This window comes from Bidens hawaiensis, unplaced genomic scaffold (assembly GCF_021521415.1).
Source record: "Bidens hawaiensis isolate Kalapana, Puna unplaced genomic scaffold, B.hawaiensis_p1.1 tig00005061_1, whole genome shotgun sequence".
Taxonomy (NCBI): domain Eukaryota; kingdom Viridiplantae; phylum Streptophyta; class Magnoliopsida; order Asterales; family Asteraceae; genus Bidens; species Bidens hawaiensis.
In genome coordinates this window covers 1,294,302-1,316,801 of record NW_027491322.1, presented here as the reverse complement: position 1 = coordinate 1,316,801, position 22,500 = coordinate 1,294,302, and the positions used below count along the sequence as shown (strand labels likewise).

Here is a 22,500-nt window from a genome sequence, read left to right as displayed (position 1 = left end):
ACATCGATAAGAGTATTTAAGCGGATCAGTTATATAAGGGTTCTACTAGGGACACCCAAACACCCCTCAATATGCTCCTTATAGAGCTATATGGGGCCCTATACGTCCCGTATAGGGGACGTATTCTCCATTTCCACGCATAGGGTATGTGTAGATTCATTTTGCATTATTGTTACTTTCATTCGGTCATTATCACATAGACATACTTTTACGTTGGAGTTTGGTCACACGGAAAGCTCTGTCTTTATGGAAGACTAATCGATTATGAGAAAGTGTTGGTCAATGGTCATATGCCGATTTATCATAACTAGAAGTTCGGGGGTTCTTGACGTTACAATCATTTTGTAACAATTTCTATGTATTATATAATTTCATGTAGTAGTTTTTATATGTTGTTTACTTACCTGACGCTCGAGTAACATCAGCTTATAAAACATTTTTTCATAGTTATACGGGTAAAATAGAAGTCTTTTGTTCACGTTGGCAAAAACTTATCGAGCCATGGGGGACTTCTGCAAACTTGATTCTAATTTCTAAAGCTTAATTTAGTGAAGTTAGAATAAGTTTTTTATTCGTTATAGCTGTAAATCTTAAAAATAAAGCAGGAAAATAAAAGTGTGATGAGATGTAAGGATTAAAAAAATGAATTTGATAGAAAATGTGATTGGCAAGTCGGTAAAAAAAAACCAAGAATCAAGTGTAAAAATACTTAAATTGTCAAATTTGTGACTCAGTTATAAAAAGATGATTAATTAAAGAGGAAATTGTGGATTTTGTTCACGTGGCTTGTCCGAATATGCGGTTTTAGTCCAACAGTTTTAAATCTGTGATTTTTGTCCCTGTGGTTTCATTTCACTTGCAATTAAACTTGACCTCACTAACCCTGTTAAGTCTGGTCGTTACTCATTAGCATACCCCCTCGCGTGAATGGCAGTTTTGTCCTTTTCCTCCAAATAAACCCAACCCTAATTCGCAAGCCCCTTCACGTGAGAGGCTGAGGTGTATTTGGGGAAAAAAAGACAAAATTGCCCCTCAAATGAGGGGCACGCTGATGGGTTTAATGATTAGACTTAACGGGGTTAGTGGAGTCATGCTTAATTGCAAGTGAAATGAAACCAGAAAGACGAAAATCGTAGATTTAAAACCACAGGGGGACAACAAAATGCAGTTTACTCTTAATTAAATAAATATTGTTTTAAATTGTATGTTTTTAATAAATAAAACAAGATAAACTAATTTAACCGTTTGTAGGAGTTATAGAGAACTAGATGTAGCAATATAAACACGTAGAGTGATCGATCGACAGAAAGCAAGGCTAAAACAGTTTAATAACGTTTTTTCATGTTCGTTCGTTTGTTAAATAAATGTTCATCCGCTCAAACATACTCAAATGCCATTTATTAAAATCCACGGGACAAATTCGGTACTTTAAAAAAGTCATATAAACAACTTCCCGCTTTATATGCTCCATACAACAAATAACTAAGTGACTGATCTCAATTTCACACACACTCCGAACGTGGATCTAACAGGTATAATATTTACGAATCATAATTATACGATTTTGATTTGATTTGTTAGGGTTCTTCACTCGATGTTAGTGATTTATACGTTAAATGCATATTTATATATGATCAGATCTATTGATATTAGGTGAGTTAGGTTTTTATTGAAGATTGTTATGTTATTGACTTATTGTGTGTTAGTGAGGTGAATTTTAGGCTGTAGGTTATGAAATGTGAATTGAAAGTGTTGATTTTAAATCTGTGATGCTTAATTGAGGTGAATACATGATCTAGGGTTTATATCGTGTTTTAATTAGGTTTTTTGAATTTGAGATAGATGAAATGAGTAGTTTTTGTGGTTGTATATGATACATTTGGAGAAAATCTGAATGTTAGAAGTCGTTTTGACTTATGAGACCTCGAGCTCTTCTTTTAAAGCTCGAGATCGGTTCGTGAGGCCTTTTCTTAAGCTCGGGCTTGGCTCACTTATTATTAATTAATTAATTAATCAATTAATATATTTTTTAATTGTTTTTATATATTTTGAGAAAAACCTTAAACGAGCCTAAGCTCAGGTCGAGCTCGTGTATTACCGTAATTGAGCCAAAGCTCGGTTGCGCAGTGTGAAATTAATATATAGAAGTCTAAAATAGGTAAAAATCTTAAAAATACACATGGCTCGAGGTCGGCTTGATGGCCAAACGAGGTTTATTTGAGGCTCGGGCTAGGCTAAGCTCGAAAAATCTGGGCTCGTTTCAAGCTTTTTATCGATCCGATCTCGAGTAGCTCATCAGCAGCTTGGCTCGTTTGCACCCCTACTTTTATTGGACTGCTAGAGTTTGTTACATATAACGTAGAATTTCTCCTCTGCTCATTAATATGTCGTATGCAGCTTTCGTATCGGTTAATTGTGTTCTTTAGAAGATTCATCTTGAATTTGTTTCTAGGATATATGTTAACTGTGGTGATCATTTTGGATGCAAATCTGGATGGATCTGCTGGCATTTTGTCCCTCTTTTATTCAGAAAAGCAATTCTCTATCTTTTAGATTAGTGGCTTATAAATTTTCTTGAGGTTAGAAGGCATTTAATGGTGTGACAGTAATAATATTATTATGTCTTATTCTATACTTGAAACTTGAAAGTTACCTTTACTAACAAAATGTAAACTTTGAGTTTTATGGATAATAGATCATAGATGCTTATTCAGAAAATGTGCCCTACAGGAATACGAGAAGATGGTGAAGATCTGCTGCATTGGAGCTGGATATGTTGGTGGGCCCACCATGGCTGTGATAGCACTCAAGTGCCCTGCTGTTGATGTGGTAGTGGTTGATATTTCTGTACCTCGCATCACCGCCTGGAACAGTGAGCAGCTCCCTATTTATGAGCCGGGCCTTGATGATGTTGTAAAGAAGTGCAGAGGCAAAAACCTCTTTTTCAGCACTGATGTAGAGAAACACGTACGCGAGGCTGACATAGTATTCGTTTCAGTCAACACCCCAACAAAGACACGCGGTCTTGGTGCTGGTAAAGCCGCTGATCTCACATACTGGGAAAGTGCTGCTCGTATGATTGCTGACGTGTCAAAATCAGACAAGATTGTAGTCGAGAAATCAACTGTTCCAGTCAAAACTGCTGAAGCTATCGAAAAGATTCTGACGCATAACAGCAAAGGAATCAACTTTCAAATTCTTTCAAACCCAGAGTTTCTTGCTGAGGGTACCGCAATTCAAGATCTTTTCAAACCCGACCGAGTCCTCATTGGTGGCAGGGAAACACCAGGTGGACAGAAAGCAATCAAAACATTGAAAGACGTGTACGCTCAGTGGGTCCCTGAAGAAAACATAATCACAGCAAACTTATGGTCTGCAGAGTTATCAAAACTTGCTGCAAACGCCTTCTTGGCACAAAGAATCTCTTCAGTTAACGCCATGTCAGCTCTCTGTGAAGCCACAGGTGCAGATGTTACACAAGTTTCATATGCAGTTGGAAAAGATAAACGAATCGGCGCAAGGTTTTTAAACGCAAGTGTCGGTTTTGGAGGTTCTTGTTTCCAAAAAGATATTTTGAGCTTGGTTTACATCTGTGAGTGCAATGGACTCCCTGAAGTGGCTGAATACTGGAAACAAGTCATAAAGATTAACGATTACCAAAAGACACGCTTTGTAAACCGGGTCATGGCCTCAATGTTCAACACAGTGTCAAACAAGAAGATTGCTATTCTTGGATTTGCCTTCAAGAAGGACACGGGTGACACACGTGAAACGCCAGCCATTGATGTGTGCAAGGGTTTGTTAGGCGACCAGGCTGTTTTGAGCATCTATGATCCACAAGTAACCGAGGGTCAAATTCAAAGAGATCTTTCTATGAAGAAGTTTGACTGGGACCATCCTCTTCACCTGCAGCCGATGAGTCCAACGACGGTTAAGCAAGTTGGTGTTGTTTGGAGTGCTTATGAAGCCACTAAAGACGCTCATGCCGTGTGTATTTTAACCGAGTGGGATGAGTTTAAAACTTTGGATTTCCAGAGGATTTACAATAACATGCAGAAACCTGCTTTTGTGTTTGATGGTAGGAATGTTGTTGACGGTGAGAAACTGAGAGAAATCGGTTTTATTGTTTACTCGATAGGTAAGCCACTGGATGCATGGATCAAGGACATGCCTGCTTTGGCTTAAAGAAATGTGTTTGATTTGGGTTCTGACAGAAGCTGAGAGCACTGTTCGGTTCGGATTCTTCATTATTTTTGGCTGGTTAGTTCTTTATTCTTTAATTTATTCATGTAGTGAAAAACAGTCATATATGTTTACTAAGCTTCACATTTTTTCGTTGTTGTATTTAATGAGATTGGTACATTTTCCCACCTCATTGAACCTTAATATGACCTGCTTTGTTTACTGCTTGTTGGAATTCATTGAAACTGAAATAAGGAATTCGGTCGATAACATGTATGCTATTCTTTTATGGTCATTTTGTTACAAGTAACATTCACTGTTTCATGCTAACGAATGCTGCATGTAAGGAGCTCAGGGCTTTGTTTTGGTTTGCCCGGGTGAAGATTTTCAAGAGGTCATTCATGTTAGAATTGCTCGTATTTAGCCACGTTTAAGTCGAGTTATCACAACCAGAACTACATCTTAAAACACGTTGGTAGCGTTTGAGACAGGACATTCTTATGACCCAACATCTCTTTTATCTTTAACTGCTGTTTGTTTTGCGTGAAGTGTTACGATACTGATACATAGCCGAGTTTAATCATGCAGAATTATATAATTAATTTCTCTGACTTTATAAAAATGTTGCACAAATAGTTTCTCAAACATGGATGTATAGTGATTTAGCCTTTGAATAAGCTCGTTATTTGAACTACATTTTAGTTTCAACCTGCATCCGAAACCTTAGAGTTGTAAACGATATCCGGACAGGCCGGCTTGGGGACTAAAAATAGCACCAGGAGGGTGGTTCTTGCTGAAATCACTCGGTCCTAGAAAAAGAATGCGGTTAGTCTCATCATGACAAAAGTTTGTTGATTCATAAACAGATTTGGTACCTCGAGCAATACTATAATGTGAAAGTAATTAAACATACAAATTATGTATTTGCTTTTATAGTTATACTGGTTAGGTGCCCACGCAATACGGCGGGGTGTGCATGCAAACATGACATTGAATGAGTAACCGGTGTTATCGTGCCAGTACGTGCATGACCTCAAAACAATACACGCGTAACCCGTTTCAGCCCGACATTGTTCTAAACTGAAATTTGTTTTGATTTGACCACTTCGACCCAAACCTGCCCTGACTAACCTGAACCAAATTAACCTTTTTGTATCGACCCGTTCCGACATTAACCCTTTTAGATCCATGACCCGAACCCACCGACCTAATTGGCAGTCCTTACTAGTAATCACGTAATAGTCGGTAACACGTTAAGTTATGGGAAAAATGCTTGTTTTTATGGTATAATTTAAAAAAAAAATATTAACGCGCGAAAAAGTTATGGTTGTTTAAACGTCATGGGGGTAGTTGATTTTAAAATAAGGGGTAAATATATAACTATTTTATAAATTAACAAAATGTGATTAAAGTTAAATGATCAAACTTGTAACTATTGTTGAATGAATTAAATTAACTGTACATGATAGTGGGTAGAGACGAAATTGTCCCTAGAATCTAATAATTTTATGCATCGCTTGTTGTATCTAAAACAAGTTTGACGCCTCTTGATTGTCCCTAAGTAATGTTTTATATATAGTATAGATATTTTATATAAACGATTAATACATTTTAAGTTGAATTTCATGAGCTCAAACTTTCTTTACACAAAGTTCAAGTTCAATTTCACTAAAAGCTAGACTTGAACTCGAATGATCAACAAAACCGCCCGTTTGCAACCATAGTCGTACCATGCGTTTTTTTTAACAACTAATTTTGTTTTCCTTCTTTCGTCCATGTCGCAGATGATACTAAAACAAACAACCATTTGTTTATAACACACATATTTATCAGTACAAAAGACTAGTGGTTATAGTCGTACCATACATTATGGACTTGTGAAGGTGAACAAAAGGTATGAATTCATTTTGAGAAAATCACTGTTTGCGTCTCTGTGGTTTTAAGACGAAGGCACAATGAGTCCCCTATATTTTTTGAACTGGTTGAGTCTCTGTGGTTTAAAAAATGAACCATTTGAGTCCCTGCCTTGACTTAAATTTCAGGGTAAACTTTCATTTTAATGAAACCTCACGGACTCAAATTGTTTGTTTCAGAAACCACGGGGACTCAACCAGTTCAAAAATTTTTTCGGGGGGACTCATTGTGTCTCCGCCCTAAAACCACAGGGACGCAAACAATAATTTTCTCATTCATTTCTTTACAAGTAGAAAAGTACAAGGACTAAAACTATAAATAGTCCTAGACTCTACAAAACCATTAATAATATTAATACTAATTAAACATTAAAACAATTCCCAATTTCCCGAAACTCATCTCCGCCGTGACATTCCGCCACCACCACCGCCGCCGTCGCCGCCGTGGAATTCCAAAATTGACCGGCCGGAAAAGATGCAACCAGCATACCCTACGCTTTCCGATCCTTACACACACCAAAGCCATTACCAAGCCTCCCAATTCTACCCATCACAAAACCCTAACTCTAATTATCTTCATCAGCAACACCAATACCCACCTGCCGTTGATCCGTACGTTCGATCGTATGCAATTGACCACCCCGGTGGGCCCTACTCTCACGCAATTGACGCCACCACGCTGCCGTCGACTTACGCCGCCGATAATTGGCCGCTGGAGGAGTTCGTTCAGCAATATGGAAGCTCACTGTACGCTATTGTAAGCCACTATTCGTATATTATTATAATTAGGGTTTTTTGCTTGTTTGGTTATCAATTGATAAGAATTTGTGTAATAGTTTAACTAACAAGTAACAACATAGTTTAGTTTAGGTTTTTCCCCCTAGAATGGCGAGTGGCGGCTTTCTTTTGTGTTTAGGCCACCGCACTTCCTCACTCTGGTCGGACTATGTTGTCTTAACCTGGCCCACGCTGACTTCAGAGTTTGGCTTGGGCGTTCTAACCCCCGGGAAACCATATTGTCGGCTGCCACTTGACAGTCGTTGTACCACCACAAGACTCTGGCGTAACACAACGGTGGGACGAAAACTGGGTGGGCCTGGGATCTGAACTAACAACCTTGCAAGGCCTAGCTCAAATCTTTCGTTGCTAGTATCTACCCAAAGTGACACGGTGGGGATTGAACTTAGGTCTCCACTAGAAAACTCATGTCTTCCTACCACTAGGCCACAAGTGAAGGATAACTAATAACGTAGATAAAAAAATGTGAAAAAGTGGTTCCATGCCCTTTCCTCTTACACCCGCCAACCCAATGGCATGTCTGCCCTTTGGCGCCCTACCCTTTCTGGTGTTTGATGTCTTATGCAGTTGACATGGACAAGGGCATTAACCCAAAACACCTAGTATAACAGCATTCGATTTTTAGTTTCATAATTGCATACTTGTTACAGATTACAATATAGAAACCTTCAAGCATAGTACATTTAGGATAATATAAACATTGGTTTTTGCATTTGATTCATCAACTTAGGCCATATATGGGGCAGTACATGGGTGGATAAAGGTGTAAAGCCCCTCACCATCCTTAGGGTATTATGGGGGGTGAGAACGGCATGGACGTTTTTACAATAAAGCTCGTATGTGTCTTGAAGTGGTAATGATTGAAGAGGCATTATCCATTACACATGTTTTTTACTGAAAAAAGTGATGATGATGTGGTGGAAAATGCCCCTTAAACGGCATTAACCATTACCCATGGCCTTAGAGGTGTGACTGAAAATTGATCTGAAACCAAACTATACCGACGATTTGCTTTTATGTTTGTGTAAAAATCGAATTTTTGGTTTAGTTTAGGTTTTGCGTGTAATTAAAACCGAAAACCCAAAGTGAGCCTAACCGAACTGGCGAACTTATAGAATTTCATTTTTTATTTTCAATTTGAAGTTATTTATAATAATTTAATATATAGTTTATCCCGAATATTTTAGTTCATATGTATAAAAAATCATTTAATTATCAACTAACTAAAACTATTAGGCCCAAATTAATTATTTTTGTTTTTTTACCCAATTTTTTCAAGCCCAAATTGCACAACCGAAAAACCCAAAACTGGATGGTTTTCAAACCTCCAAAAACGAAATTTTTGTTTTTGGTTTGGTTTTTGCCTAAAACCAACATAAGCCGACCCATGCACATCCCTGAATTCAACTAATGCCATTAACTTTGCAGGGTGGAACAATACATCAAGATGTTTCACAACATCTATTACCAGTAATCCCTACTCAAACCACGTGGACCAATCACATTCCAACCGTCAAGCCTCGTGGGCCCTGGAAAAAGATCCCAAAGAAACCAAAAATCGTTCAGTCAGCATGGTGCGAGATATGTAAAATCGAGTGCAACTCGAAGGACATTCTTGATAAACATAAATTAGGCAAGAAACACATAAAATATATGGAGAAGTTAAACCCTGCAGCTTCTGTTGCTACAAGCAACCCGATCATAGGACCGTCAGAAAACCCTAAAAAGGGCAATCTTGGAATGAAAAAGAAGGCGGAGACTGCACAAGATTTGGAGACGAAGAGAAGGAAGGTTGTCGCAGGCGGAGCCGATGCTAATGCTGTGAGACTTTGTGGAATTTGCAATGTTGTTTGCAATAGTGATGCAGTTTTTAGATTTCATCTTGCAGGCCAAAAGCATGCTTCTATGTGGAAAAAATTACAGGAAGCTGGTGGTGTTTAATTGTTAAAAATTAGATGCTTAATTGTTAAAAAATTAATAATCTATGTCATCAAGATGTGATTTTAACTACTGTTTTACTGAAAGAAACTACATTTGTAAATGTTATATCTTGTTAATTTAGGGGTGCAAATGAGCCAAACCCGGGCTCGACTAGGCTCTAGCTCAGCTTGTTTTGACTTATGAGAGCTTGAGCTCGAGCTCGAGTTCGGCTAGTTTTGTGCATCTTTTCTAAAGCTCAAGCTCGGGTCGTGAGTTGTTTTTTCAAGCTCGGGCTCGGCTTGATTATTATTTAATTAATTAATTTATATACGTTTTTAATTATTTTTGTATATTTTGAGAAAAATCTTAAATGAGCCTAAGCTCGACTCGAGCTCGTGTAGTACCTTAAACGAGCCAAAGTTGGGCTCAAGCTTGACCGTGTAATGTGAAATTAATTCATGGAAGTTCAAAAGACCGAAGGAGGTAAAACTTGAAAATACACAAGGCATAAAGTTTGATGGGCCTAAGCAAGCTTACCATACAAGGCTTGGGCTTGGTTACTAAACAAGCTTTTTATCAATCCAAGCTCAAGTAGCTTGTGAGTGCCTCGTCTTGTTTGCACCTTACATGGATAAGATAGATGCCTTAGAACAAAGAAACAAGAATAACAAAACAAAATTTTAATGGTATGCTCTAAAATGTAGGGCCTTTGAAAGGGCCATTGGACTTGACATGTTTTAAGGTTGAATTTTATAAGTTAATAATATCATGCAAGAATAGAATCAAACTATTCAAACCATGTGCACCTTACTTTGTTTAGACTGACTTTTGTGTTTTTGTATCATCTTTGTCCCATATGTATTTGCACAAACATAATTATGATGCTATTAGTCGTTTCGAAAAAGATAAAAAGGGGATGTGATAACTGACTCCAGTTGTTTCTTGTAGACACCAACCCTTCAGAGCCTGTACAAGTCGAATAGAGATCGTGTACATGACAACGGTACAGAAATGCCAGACCTGCAGTTTGACTAGCCTGTGCACCTCGTATAGGTCCATACGAGTTGTACATACTTGGCAAATCATATAGTACAATATACATATAGTTCAATACCGAAGAACTATATGCCTTGTATATAACACCCCCCCCCCCCCTATATGCCTTGTATTGGGCCTGTATCACTTGCGTAGGTCTATACGACTCAAATACATTTATACAGTTCGTATATTTAATGGTTAACAATCTATGACAAAAAAATAAAAAATAAAAAATAACTGAACTTATATGACTCATATTGTTCTATACGAGTCGTATAGATGACCCATGATGTCTGGATATAAGGTGGTAGTGTCTGGTCACCGGGAGCCTAAAAAGTAACAACCTAGACAAGCCAACCTATAATTAAATTATCATCATAACAAATTAACAATTAAAAGATTTTATGACATTACAACAAAAACTATTAACATAAAAGTATTACCAAGAACATCAAAAGTCTTAAAAAGACACAAAGTTTTGATGTCATAATTTATTAGATTTGTGAAAGGATATATGGCTCTTTAAAAGCAATTTTTAAGTATTCATTGGTGTGGTCTTTGATATTGATATAGGTATAAGATGTGCACTCCATGAATCATTAATTAGTCTTTTAAAATGTTATACTATATAATTTGTAACGTCATGTGGCATGGGCGCATGATGGTTGGTTTTATAGCATAAGTTATTCTAGAAAGTATTACTTTTTCATTAATTAATTAATGGTTTTAATATCGGTTTTTGTTTTTTGAACGACTAAATCTTTAGGGTTTGAATGTATGCCATTATTTTTCACACCTTAATCACCTTATTAAAGTGTGGATGACATTTTAATATCACTTGTAGCTAATTTTCATCATGGCTGCTTTATACGTGTATAAGTTTCCCATATTAAAAAATCACCAAAAGTTGTAATTTGGATAATTCGAACACATTTTATACAATTAATTTGGATAATTGATTCACTAGCTCAAATAGACTCTATACACCTTTTGAATTCATAATTCAACCAATGTAATAAAAAAAATCTCTAAATTTTACCTTATTGGTTGATTATTTGCTAAATTAGTATTTTGATTAATGGATTAGGTTGTAGGATTTATTATTTGATTATTTGCTTGAATTCTTTGTTGTTTGAATATTATTACCATAATACCATGTTAGCTTGAAAATTGAAACTTTTTAGTAGATTAATATTATATTATAAAAACTATTATGTTATTTGTGATCGGACATGTCTCAAGTAACCCTAATTTGAAAATGAATTATATATTCATAATATCCTTTTAAACCACTACCAATCACCCACAAGTGTGACTCAAGTCGTCACCATTACAAATTTCATCATCATTACCAACCTCACCACACCAACTATAACCAACACCCGCCCACCTCTTTCGTATCTAGACATTATGTTAAAAGAAAAAGGACTGATTATCAGACAAACCTTTAATCTAGTTAGACAATGTCATATTAAGTTTTTTTTTTTCTAAAATTAAAATAATTAGAAGAAGTTTAATGATTGATCACCCATACATACAAATAAGTCTAAACATTAAATCCGAGAAATAACACAATTTTAACGCACAATCATCCAAACATGATATATGATTTTTATATACTGGCCCGGATGATTCAATCTTCGACGGGTCATATGAGAATCCTACCCGTGACATAAATTCTCGATCCTTCCGATTCAACCCTGTTTTTATAACCACGCCAAAAGTTAAAACAATATTGTTCTCAAACTGTATTCGTAATTTCATATACAAACACAAAATTTGTTGTGTGTTTGTTTTAATTTGTAAAATTTATTTTTTTTGATGTAAATCGGATGAGATTAAAACATATATTTGTTGTTTAATGTTCACGAGTGAATTAATTAAATTTTATTAACACTTTTCCAAATGAGAATCCAAACATGATTGGTCATACGATGAATGAATGAACAAATAGGAAAATGTGTAAAATATTCTTTAATTATAATAAAAAGAAAAGGAAATCTCATTATCCCAAATCAATAGCATCATCAAATGAGTATTTTATTGTTTCTAATTTTAATTTTAAGTTTAATATTAGTTTTAATATGGTAAAATTCAATTTTAGTGTCATATCTATAAATATCCTGTAGACATTCAAGTCACTTTTATTTTCCACAAGGCATGTATATGTGGGGCAAGAATAAAAAAAAATAATAAAATATTAAACAAAAAATATAATAAAAAACATGTAGAAAAATCTGAATTATTGATTAGTTAAACTAAATTCTAAGATAACACAATGACACTTTCATAAATAAATTGAAAGCCTTTTGTGATTGAGAAATGATGTCATGTTTATCAATTTAATTTCATTTGTTTTTTAAATGTAATAATTAGGTTATACATATGCTTATAAAAAAGTACAACATAAAATCATATATTTTTATTGTTTTAGTTCAAATACAATACCATTAAATTTAAAACAACATTTTTAAAAGATTTATAATCAACGTGTTAACAACCAGACTCAACTGTCCAATTAGACCGAGACAATGGCAGGCTACAAATCCGGTTAAGTCTCTTTAATTGTTCTCCACTAAAACTAGTTAGTCTCAGGTACCACAACGAAAAATCAAACCTGATTTTCAATTTCCTTTTTTTTACCTATTAAGATATCAATTTCAGATCCATTTAATACTCAATCATCCATCTCTTATTAATTTAACTTTTACGATTTTATTAAAATTATAAATTCACATCAAAACATGTTTATCTATTACATATAAAGTTATAAACGCAAGCACTTAATTTAATATCTTACATTATTTACGACATTATTTATTTCTTAAATCTGGTCTAATCTGTCCGACAACCATATCAATAAAACAACTAATCTACTAGTTGAACCAGAAAATGATCATTCACAATGAATGACCAGCAAGACGGCCAGTTCACCATTCGCTGGGGTTACATAAACATAACGGTATATGATTAAAATTGATTAAAAGATCTTAACAAACAACAAGGTACATATATCTAGAGGTGGGAAAATAAACCGGTTAACCAACCCGACCCAAAATTCGAGCCGAAACTGAGCAAAAACCGGTCAAAACCCAGACCGAAACCGATCAAAACACGAACCGAAACCGATCAAAACCCGAACCGAAACCAATCGTAACCTAGTCAAAAAACCGTTTCAACCCGAACCAAAACCGATCATAAAACGGTTTTAACTTTTATTGACTAAACCAAATCGGTTTCCACCAAAACCGGTTTTGAGTTTTAAACCGATCTGTGCACCTCTACATATATATCTATATCTATAATAATAATACATATAATAATAATATTCTCAATCTCCTGGGTATGAACACGGTTTTGACTAATAAACGATTTGATTCAGACGCCATTAATACTCTTCGATCCGACCGTTTGAATCCCAATTAATCATCACCCCCATCTAATTCTCTTCAAACCCAGATTCACCCATCTCCAAAAACCCTAACTGCGCGTCAATCAAACCCTAATTTCGAAAAAAATCGAATCTTTTTTGAAAATTGAAGCCGATTCAAGCAATTGGGATCTGGGTATGATGCGAAAGTGGATAAAGATTGATAATTTCGCGTTTAATTTGTTTGAACTTGGATTTAGGGTTAGGGTTTTATTACGAATCTTGGGGAATTAGGGGATTATTATATTCATTATGCAGCTACACTTCTCACCTAGCATGAGAAGTCTAACGATATCGAGCAGCAATGGACTTATTGATTTGATGAAGATCAAAGTTGCAGCTCGTCATATTTCTTACAGGACTCTGTTTCATACGATTCTTGTTCTTGCGTTCTTGTTGCCGTTTGTGTTTATTCTTACGGCGTTGGTTACGTTGGAAGGTGTTAATAAGTGCTCGTCTATAGGTACAGTTCTTGATCTGTGTTATGTTTGTTGTTATGTGATGTTATGATTATTGTGAAATTGGGATTATATGGTGGTTGGTTCTTGGTTTTGTTAATTTGTGGTCCGGGTTCGGGTTGAAGATCTTGTTTTTGTTGATGGTATGATTAATGTGAAATTGGGATTTGGGTTCTTGATCTTGGAATGATTTGGTGGTTGGTTCTTGATTTTGTTAATTTGGGGTTCGGGCTCGGGTTCTTTATCTTGGAATTATTTGGTGGTTGGCTCTTGATTTTGTTAATTTGTGGTTCGCGCTCGGGTTCGAGATCTTGATTTGGGTTTTTGATGTTATGAATAGTTTGGCAACAAGACCGTTTTTTTACTTGATGAAGATTGTTAACAAGCAATCTGATTTGTTTCTTGATATTTTTGGTTGAATCTATGTGAATAGAATGATAACTAAAGTGTGATCACATCATCAGTGACAGTTTGTAGTTTAAATCTAAAATAAACTGATTCCACTTTTTAATCTCCGAGTTCTTATCTTTAAGTTCCGTTTTCTTTTTTTTTTATATATTTTGTAATTGATTTGATTCTAAATGTTGCAAAGTGTTCAGTAGATCCATGTTTACCCTCACAAGTCTCCATTTTAGACTCTTGTTTTTGATTAAAGTTATCGTGTACCGTTGCATCTACGGTCACCCTGTTCTCTCTTGCACATGTTTCTGATGGTTATTGTTTACCCTTTCGGTTAATGAGTTAGCTTTTGCACCTACTACCATACTTTATATGTTTGTGATTCATTATAACTATAAATGTTTATATTGCATGTGGCAGACAGTTCTCATTAATTAACACTTATATGCTGCAGATTGTTTAGGTAGGCGTTTGGGTCCGAAGCTTCTTGGAAGGGGTGATGAATCGGTGGTAAATTAAATAAAAAGTTTCTCACTTTTTTACTTTTTACGTTTATTTCAAGAAAGTTAACGCTTGTCCTTTGGTGTAACAGAGACTTGTCAAAGACTTCTACCACATCCTTAATCAAGTCAAAACCGAACAGGTTCCAGCTGACCTAAAAATCCCGGATAACTTCGCACAACTTGTCTCGGAAATCAATGCCAACGCATACAGCGCTAAAGATTTTGCTATCGTATTGAAAGGCATGGTATGAATATGAATAATGAAATCATATATATTGATTGTATACATGTTTGTGAACCGAACAGGTGCCTAGATTAATGTTTTTTGTCAATGAAATTGATAGATGGAAAGATCCGAGAGGGAGATGAGAGAATCTAAACTCCAAGAACTTATGAACAAACATTTCGCAGCGAGCTCGGTTCCAAAAGGCATTCATTGTCTTTCGTTAAGGTTGACCGACGAATACTCGTCTAACGCTCATGCACGGAGACAGCTACCGTCACCAGAGTTACTTCCGCTATTATCTGATAATTCATATTACCATTTTATCCTTTCGACTGATAATATTCTGGCGGCGTCAGTTGTAGTCACGTCTGCAGTCAAGTCATCTCTAACACCCGAGAAAATAGTCTTCCATGTGATAACGGATAAAAAGACTTACGCAGGCATGCACTCATGGTTTGCCTTAAATGCCGTCTCTCCTGCCATTGTTGAAGTCAAAGGTGTTCATCAGTTTGACTGGTTGACCCGAGACAATGTTCAGGTTCTTGAAGCTATGGAAAATCATTACGAGATTCGAAACTATTATCATGGAAATCATGTATTCGGGGTTAATGTTGGTGATAATACTTCTCCGAGAATGTTTGCTTCCAAATTGCAGGCCAGAAGCCCTAAGTACATATCATTGCTTAATCATCTTCGCATATATCTTCCTGAGGTAACCTAAATACATGACTACATGTTCTTTTTGGTCATTTCACATTGCTGATGTTTTAACTAACCTTTAACGCTTATGTTACACAGCTTTTCCCGAATCTTGATAAGGTGGTTTTCTTGGATGATGATGTTGTGATTCAACGCGATTTATCTCCACTATGGGAAATTGACCTAAATGGAAAAGTCAACGGAGCGGTTGAAACGTGCAAAGGGGAAGATTCATGGGTTATGTCTAAACGGTTTAGAAATTACTTCAACTTTTCTCACCCACTGGTGGCTAAAAGTTTGGACCCTAATGAGTGCCCGTGGGCTTATGGGATGAATGTTTTTGACTTGTGCGCGTGGCGAAAAACGAATATTAGAGAAACATATCATGCATGGTTCAAAGAGGTAAATAAACACACAGAATAACCGCGCACATGCACATATTTACACACATGCAGATTTCAAAATTTTTAAGATTTATTTTAAAAGAACATAAAATTGATAAGTCTTTTATCTAAATGCATATATGCATGTGTTCACAGTTTTATATATTAAAAAAAATTGAGAGAGGAGATAAAATCGAAGAAAGAGTAGGCATAGATAAATGAACATATTTAATTTTATTTTTTCGTTTAAGGAAAATGTACATGTCTTATGCGATTCTTGTGGTTCTCAACATACTGCTGTTTCTGAAAAGAATGTACCTCTATATATGTGCGCGTGTATGCATACTCATGGTTTTTTTTTTTAATAATTAATGTGACTGCATGATTTATTGTTGTAGAACTTGAGGTCAAATCTGACATTATGGAAACTTGGGACTTTACCACCGGCTTTGATTGCATTTAGAGGCCATGTTCAACCGATTGAACCATCATGGCACATGCTAGGCTTAGGATACCAAAAGAATACAAGCATCGAGAGTGTAAAAAAGGCGGCTGTAATACATTACAACGGTCAGTCAAAACCGTGGTTACAAATAGGGTACGAGCATCTTCGCCCTTTTTGGTCAAAATACGTTAACTACTCAAATGAATTTGTCAAAAACTGCCATATCTTGGAGTAGTGGCTGGCCTGTGTTCAAGTGCATAAACAAAAGGATGCGAGTCATGCGACAATGATATAAAAGGCTCAAATTTTGTTCAAGAATCGGCCAGAATCTGCCGGTTAACGGAAGTTCAGATTCGTTTTTTGGTATGTAACATAACAGTTTCTTTATTTGGACAATTTTACAGCTTTGGCCCATACTCAGGTGAGTATATTTTTAGCCAATAGGAATCATGCGCAGGATGAAGAATGCGTAACGAGCCTGAATGCAACAAGAAGTAAGAGGCAATACCTTAAAGGTTCAAACTTTATAGCCTAATTAGGTTGAAAAATAGGATTCTTTGAGTTTTTGAACTTGATAAGTCATTAAAGGTCATCATTTTGTTTGTTTTTTTTTTATAAATTTTACATATCTGTGTCAATTTTTAGTTAATAGATTGGTTGGAATTGCTTTGTTGGAGGAATTTGTAATCATGAGGAAATATTTTGTAATGTGCAGTAAATTCTTTTAGATTCAAGATTTTTTATCTGCTTATCATTCTCTTTTTTTTATTTTTTAATTATTATTATTATTATTCTTAAAAGAACAAATTAGGCACACAACATTGGTTCATTATGCCATTCATTATGTTCTTTTCAAACCCTATTTAAAATCAGTTTGATGTATTTTTTTAATTTTTGTTAATAAGAAAACGAACGTGTTCATGTTTGTTTGTGTTCGTTGGTAAATATTCTAAATGAACGGTTCATAAACATAGTAAAATGAACGTTAATTGAAAGTAAAGACGAATATCCAAATTAAAGTCTATATAATCTTTACAATTACGTCCAACAATTTAAAACTTAAAAACTAGAATCAACCAATGTTAAATTGGACTTTTAAGGGTTTTAAAAAGATGAAAATCAAATAGATTTTAAATTAATTTTTGTAGTAAATAATCTTTAATGAATATTTAAAATAGACTAAAAAACAAATGTAAAAGGACGAACGGAATGTGTGTTCAGTGTTCATGTTTGTTCGTTCAATCAATTGAACAAAAACTAGTGCTCATCTTTATTCGTTTATTTAATGCACGAACATAAACTAACTTCCTGCTGAACGGTTCAATGAACATTTTGTTTGTTTACGGGCCTAGGTCTCATGTTCAAATCCAGCTTCCACTGGCTTTCTGTAAAGATATTGGTGGGTCCTATGAGTTTAACAAGTATTCTTTGTTCTTCATTTTGTTCTATTCAGGCCCTTGTCTCAACAATTTTCCGTGTCAAAGTGTAGACAACACTAAAGGGTAGAGCCGTAGAGGTGCACAAAATGCCGGTTCCTACCCGTACCTTAACAGCGGGTAGGACATGGTATAGGAGTTCTCAAAACCGTACCCGGAACCGACCCCAGACCTGGTTAAAACCCGACCCGACCCTAAACCCAGTCAAATACCCAACTATATCCAGACCAGTTTCTACCTAAACCCATTTTTAACATTTGTTGACCATACCTAAAACCAATTTCTAAAAATACCTTGTTTGTGTAATAACTAAAGTGTATAATTGCATTAAAAAAAAATACACTTTTTAAACAAAAATTCAAACTAGAAATTGTAGAACTTTACCCTTGAAAGGGAGTCCTTCCAAAAATTCTCGATGGTTAAGGGAGACCCAAAGCCAAAGAGTGGGTTTGGAAATAGTTTTCAACCAGCAATTGACACGCCTCAGTTATTACCTCATTAACTGCGTCATTGCCCCAAGCGCAAAGATAACTTTGACACCATACAGCCCTTCCTTTTATACACCCAGAGCTCGCCTCCTTTTACATCAACCAACCGATGTGGGATCAAGCAACATTTAAACTATTATACTTCTTTTATCTATACTTATTATTATAATTGCCATATAAGTTTACAATTACTTGATCAACACATGCCTCTGCGTGTATAACCAAGATTATATTTAAGTGATTGTTAATTACACTTTGGCAGTGTTGCAAAAATCCCAACTAGGCGCCGTTTAATCCTGATTAATAGCTAGTCTTCACTTCACTGATTAATTTTAGACTAATCGACTAATTAATCGGTCAATGGCCAAATCCGGCCAAAATCAACGGTTTCGGCAAGATTCCATACAAAACCAGTGGTTCCTGCGAGATTCAAGCCAATTTCCGGCCAAAATGTGTTTATATATGTATAAAACTGAAAATTACATATAAAAATGTGCGCATGTATATATAAAACTGAAAATTGTACATTTAAGTCCGATCCTATTAATCCCGATTAATCGCTAGTCCCCACCCCACCGCCCCGACTAGCAATGTTTACAACACTACACTTAGGTATTCATGCCAAATGGGTTGTAAGACGTTCAAGTCACTAACCGTGCCTAAAATGTTATCGAATAGCGAAACTCATTACCACGAACAAAACTGGTGTTACAACGAAATTCGTCAACAAGCAGAAAATCAACTCAAAATGATTAAAATTGTTATTTGGATCCTAAATTTAAGAACTTTGCTCGGCAGGTTTCATTTCGGCCTTGAAGTCCAAGCCAGTGATACTCATCTTCCCGATGTTAACTGCAAATTTAAGGCGTCGATTAACAACCGAAAAGCGCAAATTCACTTGTATAAAACTATTCAAGCAAATGCTTACCAACAGCATTCATGCCAGCTAGTTTAGGCATGAACCGCCTAACATGCTCTTCGGCTGCTTCATCCGCTTTAAGCGTTTCACACTCGAAAGATATCACAATCTTGGTTTTTTGGTGTTTCTGGTCTACCAAGTTAACAACATCCTTCTCCCATCTTTGTACAAATGGGCATATAAGTAAACACATTCAGTACCGCATAATATCAAAAGCCTTAGATATTCTATTGGAAAAAATTGCAAACAAGCCGAGCTGCTCGGTAGCTACTCGATATCAAATAGATAAAAAGCTCGAAACAAGTCAAGCTTTTTCGAGCCCGAGCCTTGTGTATTTTTAAGTTTCACCTCTTTTGGACTTCTATGTATTAATTTGACACTACACGGCCGAGCTCGAGACAAGCTTTGGCTCTAATAAGATTTTCTCAAAATATAGACAAGTATTTAAAAACATGTATAATTTAAATAAATTAATTAATAAATAATAAACGAGCTGAGCCCGAGTTTGAAAAATTGATTCATGAGCCGAGCTCGAGCTTTAGAAAAAGAGCTCGAAACTAGCCGACCCCTGGAAAGATTTATTACCCGTGAGCATGATCAACGTTACATAACCGTGCAGCATCATGCCCTCGTCTTTCGACCACTACATCTTGTTCTTTCTTGCTCTGCAACAAGTAACAGCAACTATTAGAGCGAAACATCAAAATATGCTACAAGGAAGGAACATCAGAAGAGTCACATTGAAGTCGATTATGGTTAATTTAACCAACCGGTAGTCCTCGCCCCGGCTGCATTCCCTTTCACATGCTATCTCTGTTTTCATGATGTAACACATTTATCACCAAAAAATAGGGGTGTGCATGAAACTGAAAAAAACAAACCGAACTAATGGATTTTTATTTTTTCATTTTTAAATAACCTATAATAGTTTAATATACAGTTTAACCCAAATACCTTAGCTCAAATGTGTAATAATCAATTCGTTATTAACTAACAAAAAAATATAGCCGAATTCATAATTTTTGGCCAACTTTTTTTTCGGCCCAAATGGTAAAACCGAAACCAAACCAAACCCAATACAAAAACCAAAACCGAAGGGTTTTCAAAAACTTAAAAGCCGGCATTTCAGTTTTTGGTTTGGTTTTTTCCCAAGACCAAAAAGACTGAAACCGAATGGTTTTTAAAAACTCGAAATTGGTTTGGTTTTTTCCTAAAACCAAAACCGAACCAAACCCACACCAAAAACCGAAACTGAATGGTTTTTAAAAACTTGAAAACTAAGATTTAAGGTTTTCTGTTTGGTTTATTTCCCAAAACCGAAACACCGAATGGTTTTCAAAGAGACTCAAAAACCAACATTTCGGTTTCTGGTTTGGTGTTTTCCCAAAACCGGAAAAACCAAAACTGAACTGTTTTTAAAACTCAAAAACTGACATTTAGGTTGTTTTTTCTCAAACCCAAAAAACCGAAACCAAACCAAACGGTTTTTAAAAAACTCAAAAACCAACATTTCGGTTTATTCCCAAAACCGAACCGACCTGACCCATGCACATGAAGTGGAAGGAAACCTCTAATCAAGACAAATATAAACAAAACAATACCAGTTCCATGAATGCCATAACAAACAGAGTGAGGAAGCTGAACAAAGTGACCCGAAACCGACCCGTCGGGTAACAAAGCAATTGACGCCATTCCTTCCATCTTATTCTTCAACCCCTCATCCTCCACTGTTAACTTTTCACCTTCAATTACACCCTCTTCATCATCACCTTCTTCCTTATCTGCAAACAATTACAATCAAAGATTCTTGAATTCATAAAAAGATTATAACTTTTATAATAAAGATTAACGTAATCGACTAATTGAGCAATACCCAGATAAGAGGGTGCTAATTACAATCCAAGAATTGATGATTTGAGCTTACCAATTTGTTCAAGATCGTCTTTGTCTTCCATTTGTGAAATTGGGTGACCCAACAAGGGTTTAGCGAACTAAAATTGGGCGTTTAAACCCATATTACGGTGGAGACGCGGTCGGTATCAGTTAAACCAGCGTGCTAGGACGTGTAACGAGAACTCGGTCGGTATCGGTAAAGTAGTGTTTCGATGGTTATAAAGTTGTAAGGTTAATTATGTAATTAATGAAATTTGAAAGTTAACTTATTAAAAACTACCGAATCAGCTTCCGCTAATGTTTGATGAACCATAAGTTTAAAACTAGTCTCTGCTGATATAATACTAGCTTCTGTTGATATAAAACTAGCTTCTGCTAATATTTTACTAGCTTCCGTCAATATAATACTAGCTTTTGTCCGTATAATACTAGTTTTTGTTACTATCATACTAGCTTCCACCAATATAAAACTAGCTTCCTAATAATCTACTAGTTTTCGTTAATATAAAACTAGCTACCGTAATTATAAAACTAGCTTTCTAATATTATACTAAGTTTATGCAGATATAAAACTAGCGTCTGCCAATTTCTGAAAAATTAACTAGTGGCTTGCCGGCACTAGAGATATATTTGGCTAGCTCTGAAATTATCAGATTGATAATTAAAAATTAAAAAATGACATGATGGCGACTTTAGAATTAACACTCTAAAAAACCTTGTCAAATAGAAAAATTAATGATTTTCATTGGTTAAACGGACACTTTGTCATTGCATGGTAGGGATGACAATTAAAATCTGAACTCGATAAAAAAAACCTGAAACCCGATATAGTTGTGACGGGTAATACCCAACCATCAAGGTTTGGGATTACTTATGAAATTTTTCGTGGTTTGGAACGGGTTTGGTAATATTACCCAATTATCCTACCTGAATACCCTATAACAGTAACCCATTTATCCGATTATATACCTGACATAACTTTTTTTATATATATTTATTTAGTTTATATATATAAATCATTCATTCTATATGATAATATGAAACTTGAACATGCAGTCTGTGTTTTTAGTTCCTTAACTTTTTCTGTATATTTATTTTTTAAAAATATGATGGGGTAAAGGAAATTGATTTCAAATTCTCTGATATTCATTCCATAGGTAAACACCAAATAAATAGTCACACCAATTACATTAGACACCCCCTACGGTCTAAATAAACCACAATCCCCCTTAACTTAATTGATTGAATAAAAATAAAACATAACAAAATATATATTTGTAGTTAGATTCAGTCAAATCGGAAAACCTGAAACCTAACAGGTATTGTTGAAATCTGACAGATAATCACCCAATAAATATCCGAAAAATTTA

The 22,500-nt window shown here is 35.5% G+C and overlaps 3 protein-coding genes and 1 non-coding gene across 4 annotated transcripts; 2 read left to right on the top strand and 2 right to left on the bottom strand.

Moving 5' to 3' along the window:
- The first annotated feature begins 2,732 nt into the window (after positions 1–2,732).
- On the top strand, positions 2,733–4,185 carry LOC143628770 (UDP-glucose 6-dehydrogenase 3-like). Its single transcript, XM_077098261.1, has one exon. The coding sequence runs from the start codon at positions 2,743–2,745 to the stop codon at positions 4,183–4,185; it is 1,443 nt and encodes a 480-aa protein (XP_076954376.1). The 5' UTR covers positions 2,733–2,742.
- Positions 4,186–13,527: 9,342 nt separating this feature from the next.
- Positions 13,528–16,663, top strand: LOC143628817 (putative galacturonosyltransferase 13). The gene is made up of 6 exons (XM_077098300.1): positions 13,528–13,744; positions 14,593–14,648; positions 14,731–14,886; positions 14,986–15,579; positions 15,666–15,968; positions 16,348–16,663. The coding sequence occupies exons 1-6, from the start codon at positions 13,534–13,536 to the stop codon at positions 16,627–16,629; spliced, it is 1,602 nt and encodes a 533-aa protein (XP_076954415.1). The 5' UTR covers positions 13,528–13,533; the 3' UTR covers positions 16,630–16,663.
- Positions 16,664–18,206: 1,543 nt separating this feature from the next.
- Positions 18,207–18,359, bottom strand: LOC143628828 (U4 spliceosomal RNA). Its single transcript, XR_013152824.1, has one exon. It is a non-coding gene; the product is annotated as a U4 spliceosomal RNA (small nuclear RNA).
- Positions 18,360–19,091: 732 nt separating this feature from the next.
- Positions 19,092–20,959, bottom strand: LOC143628768 (uncharacterized). Its single transcript, XM_077098260.1, has 5 exons — positions 20,839–20,959; positions 19,977–20,050; positions 19,823–19,902; positions 19,247–19,398; positions 19,092–19,170 (listed from the first exon to the last, which is right to left on the bottom strand). Exons 1-5 carry the CDS (start codon positions 20,936–20,938, stop codon positions 19,097–19,099), a joined length of 480 nt encoding a protein of 159 aa, XP_076954375.1. The 5' UTR covers positions 20,939–20,959; the 3' UTR covers positions 19,092–19,096.
- Between the last annotated feature and the right edge of the window lie 1,541 nt (positions 20,960–22,500).

Coding starts and splice junctions, on each gene's coding strand:
- LOC143628770 (XM_077098261.1), top strand. CDS start 2,743: ATGGTGAAGATCTGCTGCATTGGAGCTGGATATGTTGGTGGGCCCACC.
- LOC143628817 (XM_077098300.1), top strand. CDS start 13,534: ATGCAGCTACACTTCTCACCTAGCATGAGAAGTCTAACGATATCGAGC. Junction 14,649..14,730: donor GAAGGGGTGATGAATCGGTG/GTAAATTAAATA, acceptor TTGGTGTAACAG/AGACTTGTCAAAGACTTCTA. Junction 14,887..14,985: donor CTATCGTATTGAAAGGCATG/GTATGAATATGA, acceptor TGAAATTGATAG/ATGGAAAGATCCGAGAGGGA.
- LOC143628768 (XM_077098260.1), bottom strand. CDS start 20,938: ATGGAAGGAATGGCGTCAATTGCTTTGTTACCCGACGGGTCGGTTTCG. Junction 20,051..20,838: donor TTATGGCATTCATGGAACTG/GTATTGTTTTGT, acceptor TCATGAAAACAG/AGATAGCATGTGAAAGGGAA. Junction 19,903..19,976: donor TAACCATAATCGACTTCAAT/GTGACTCTTCTG, acceptor TACTTGTTGCAG/AGCAAGAAAGAACAAGATGT.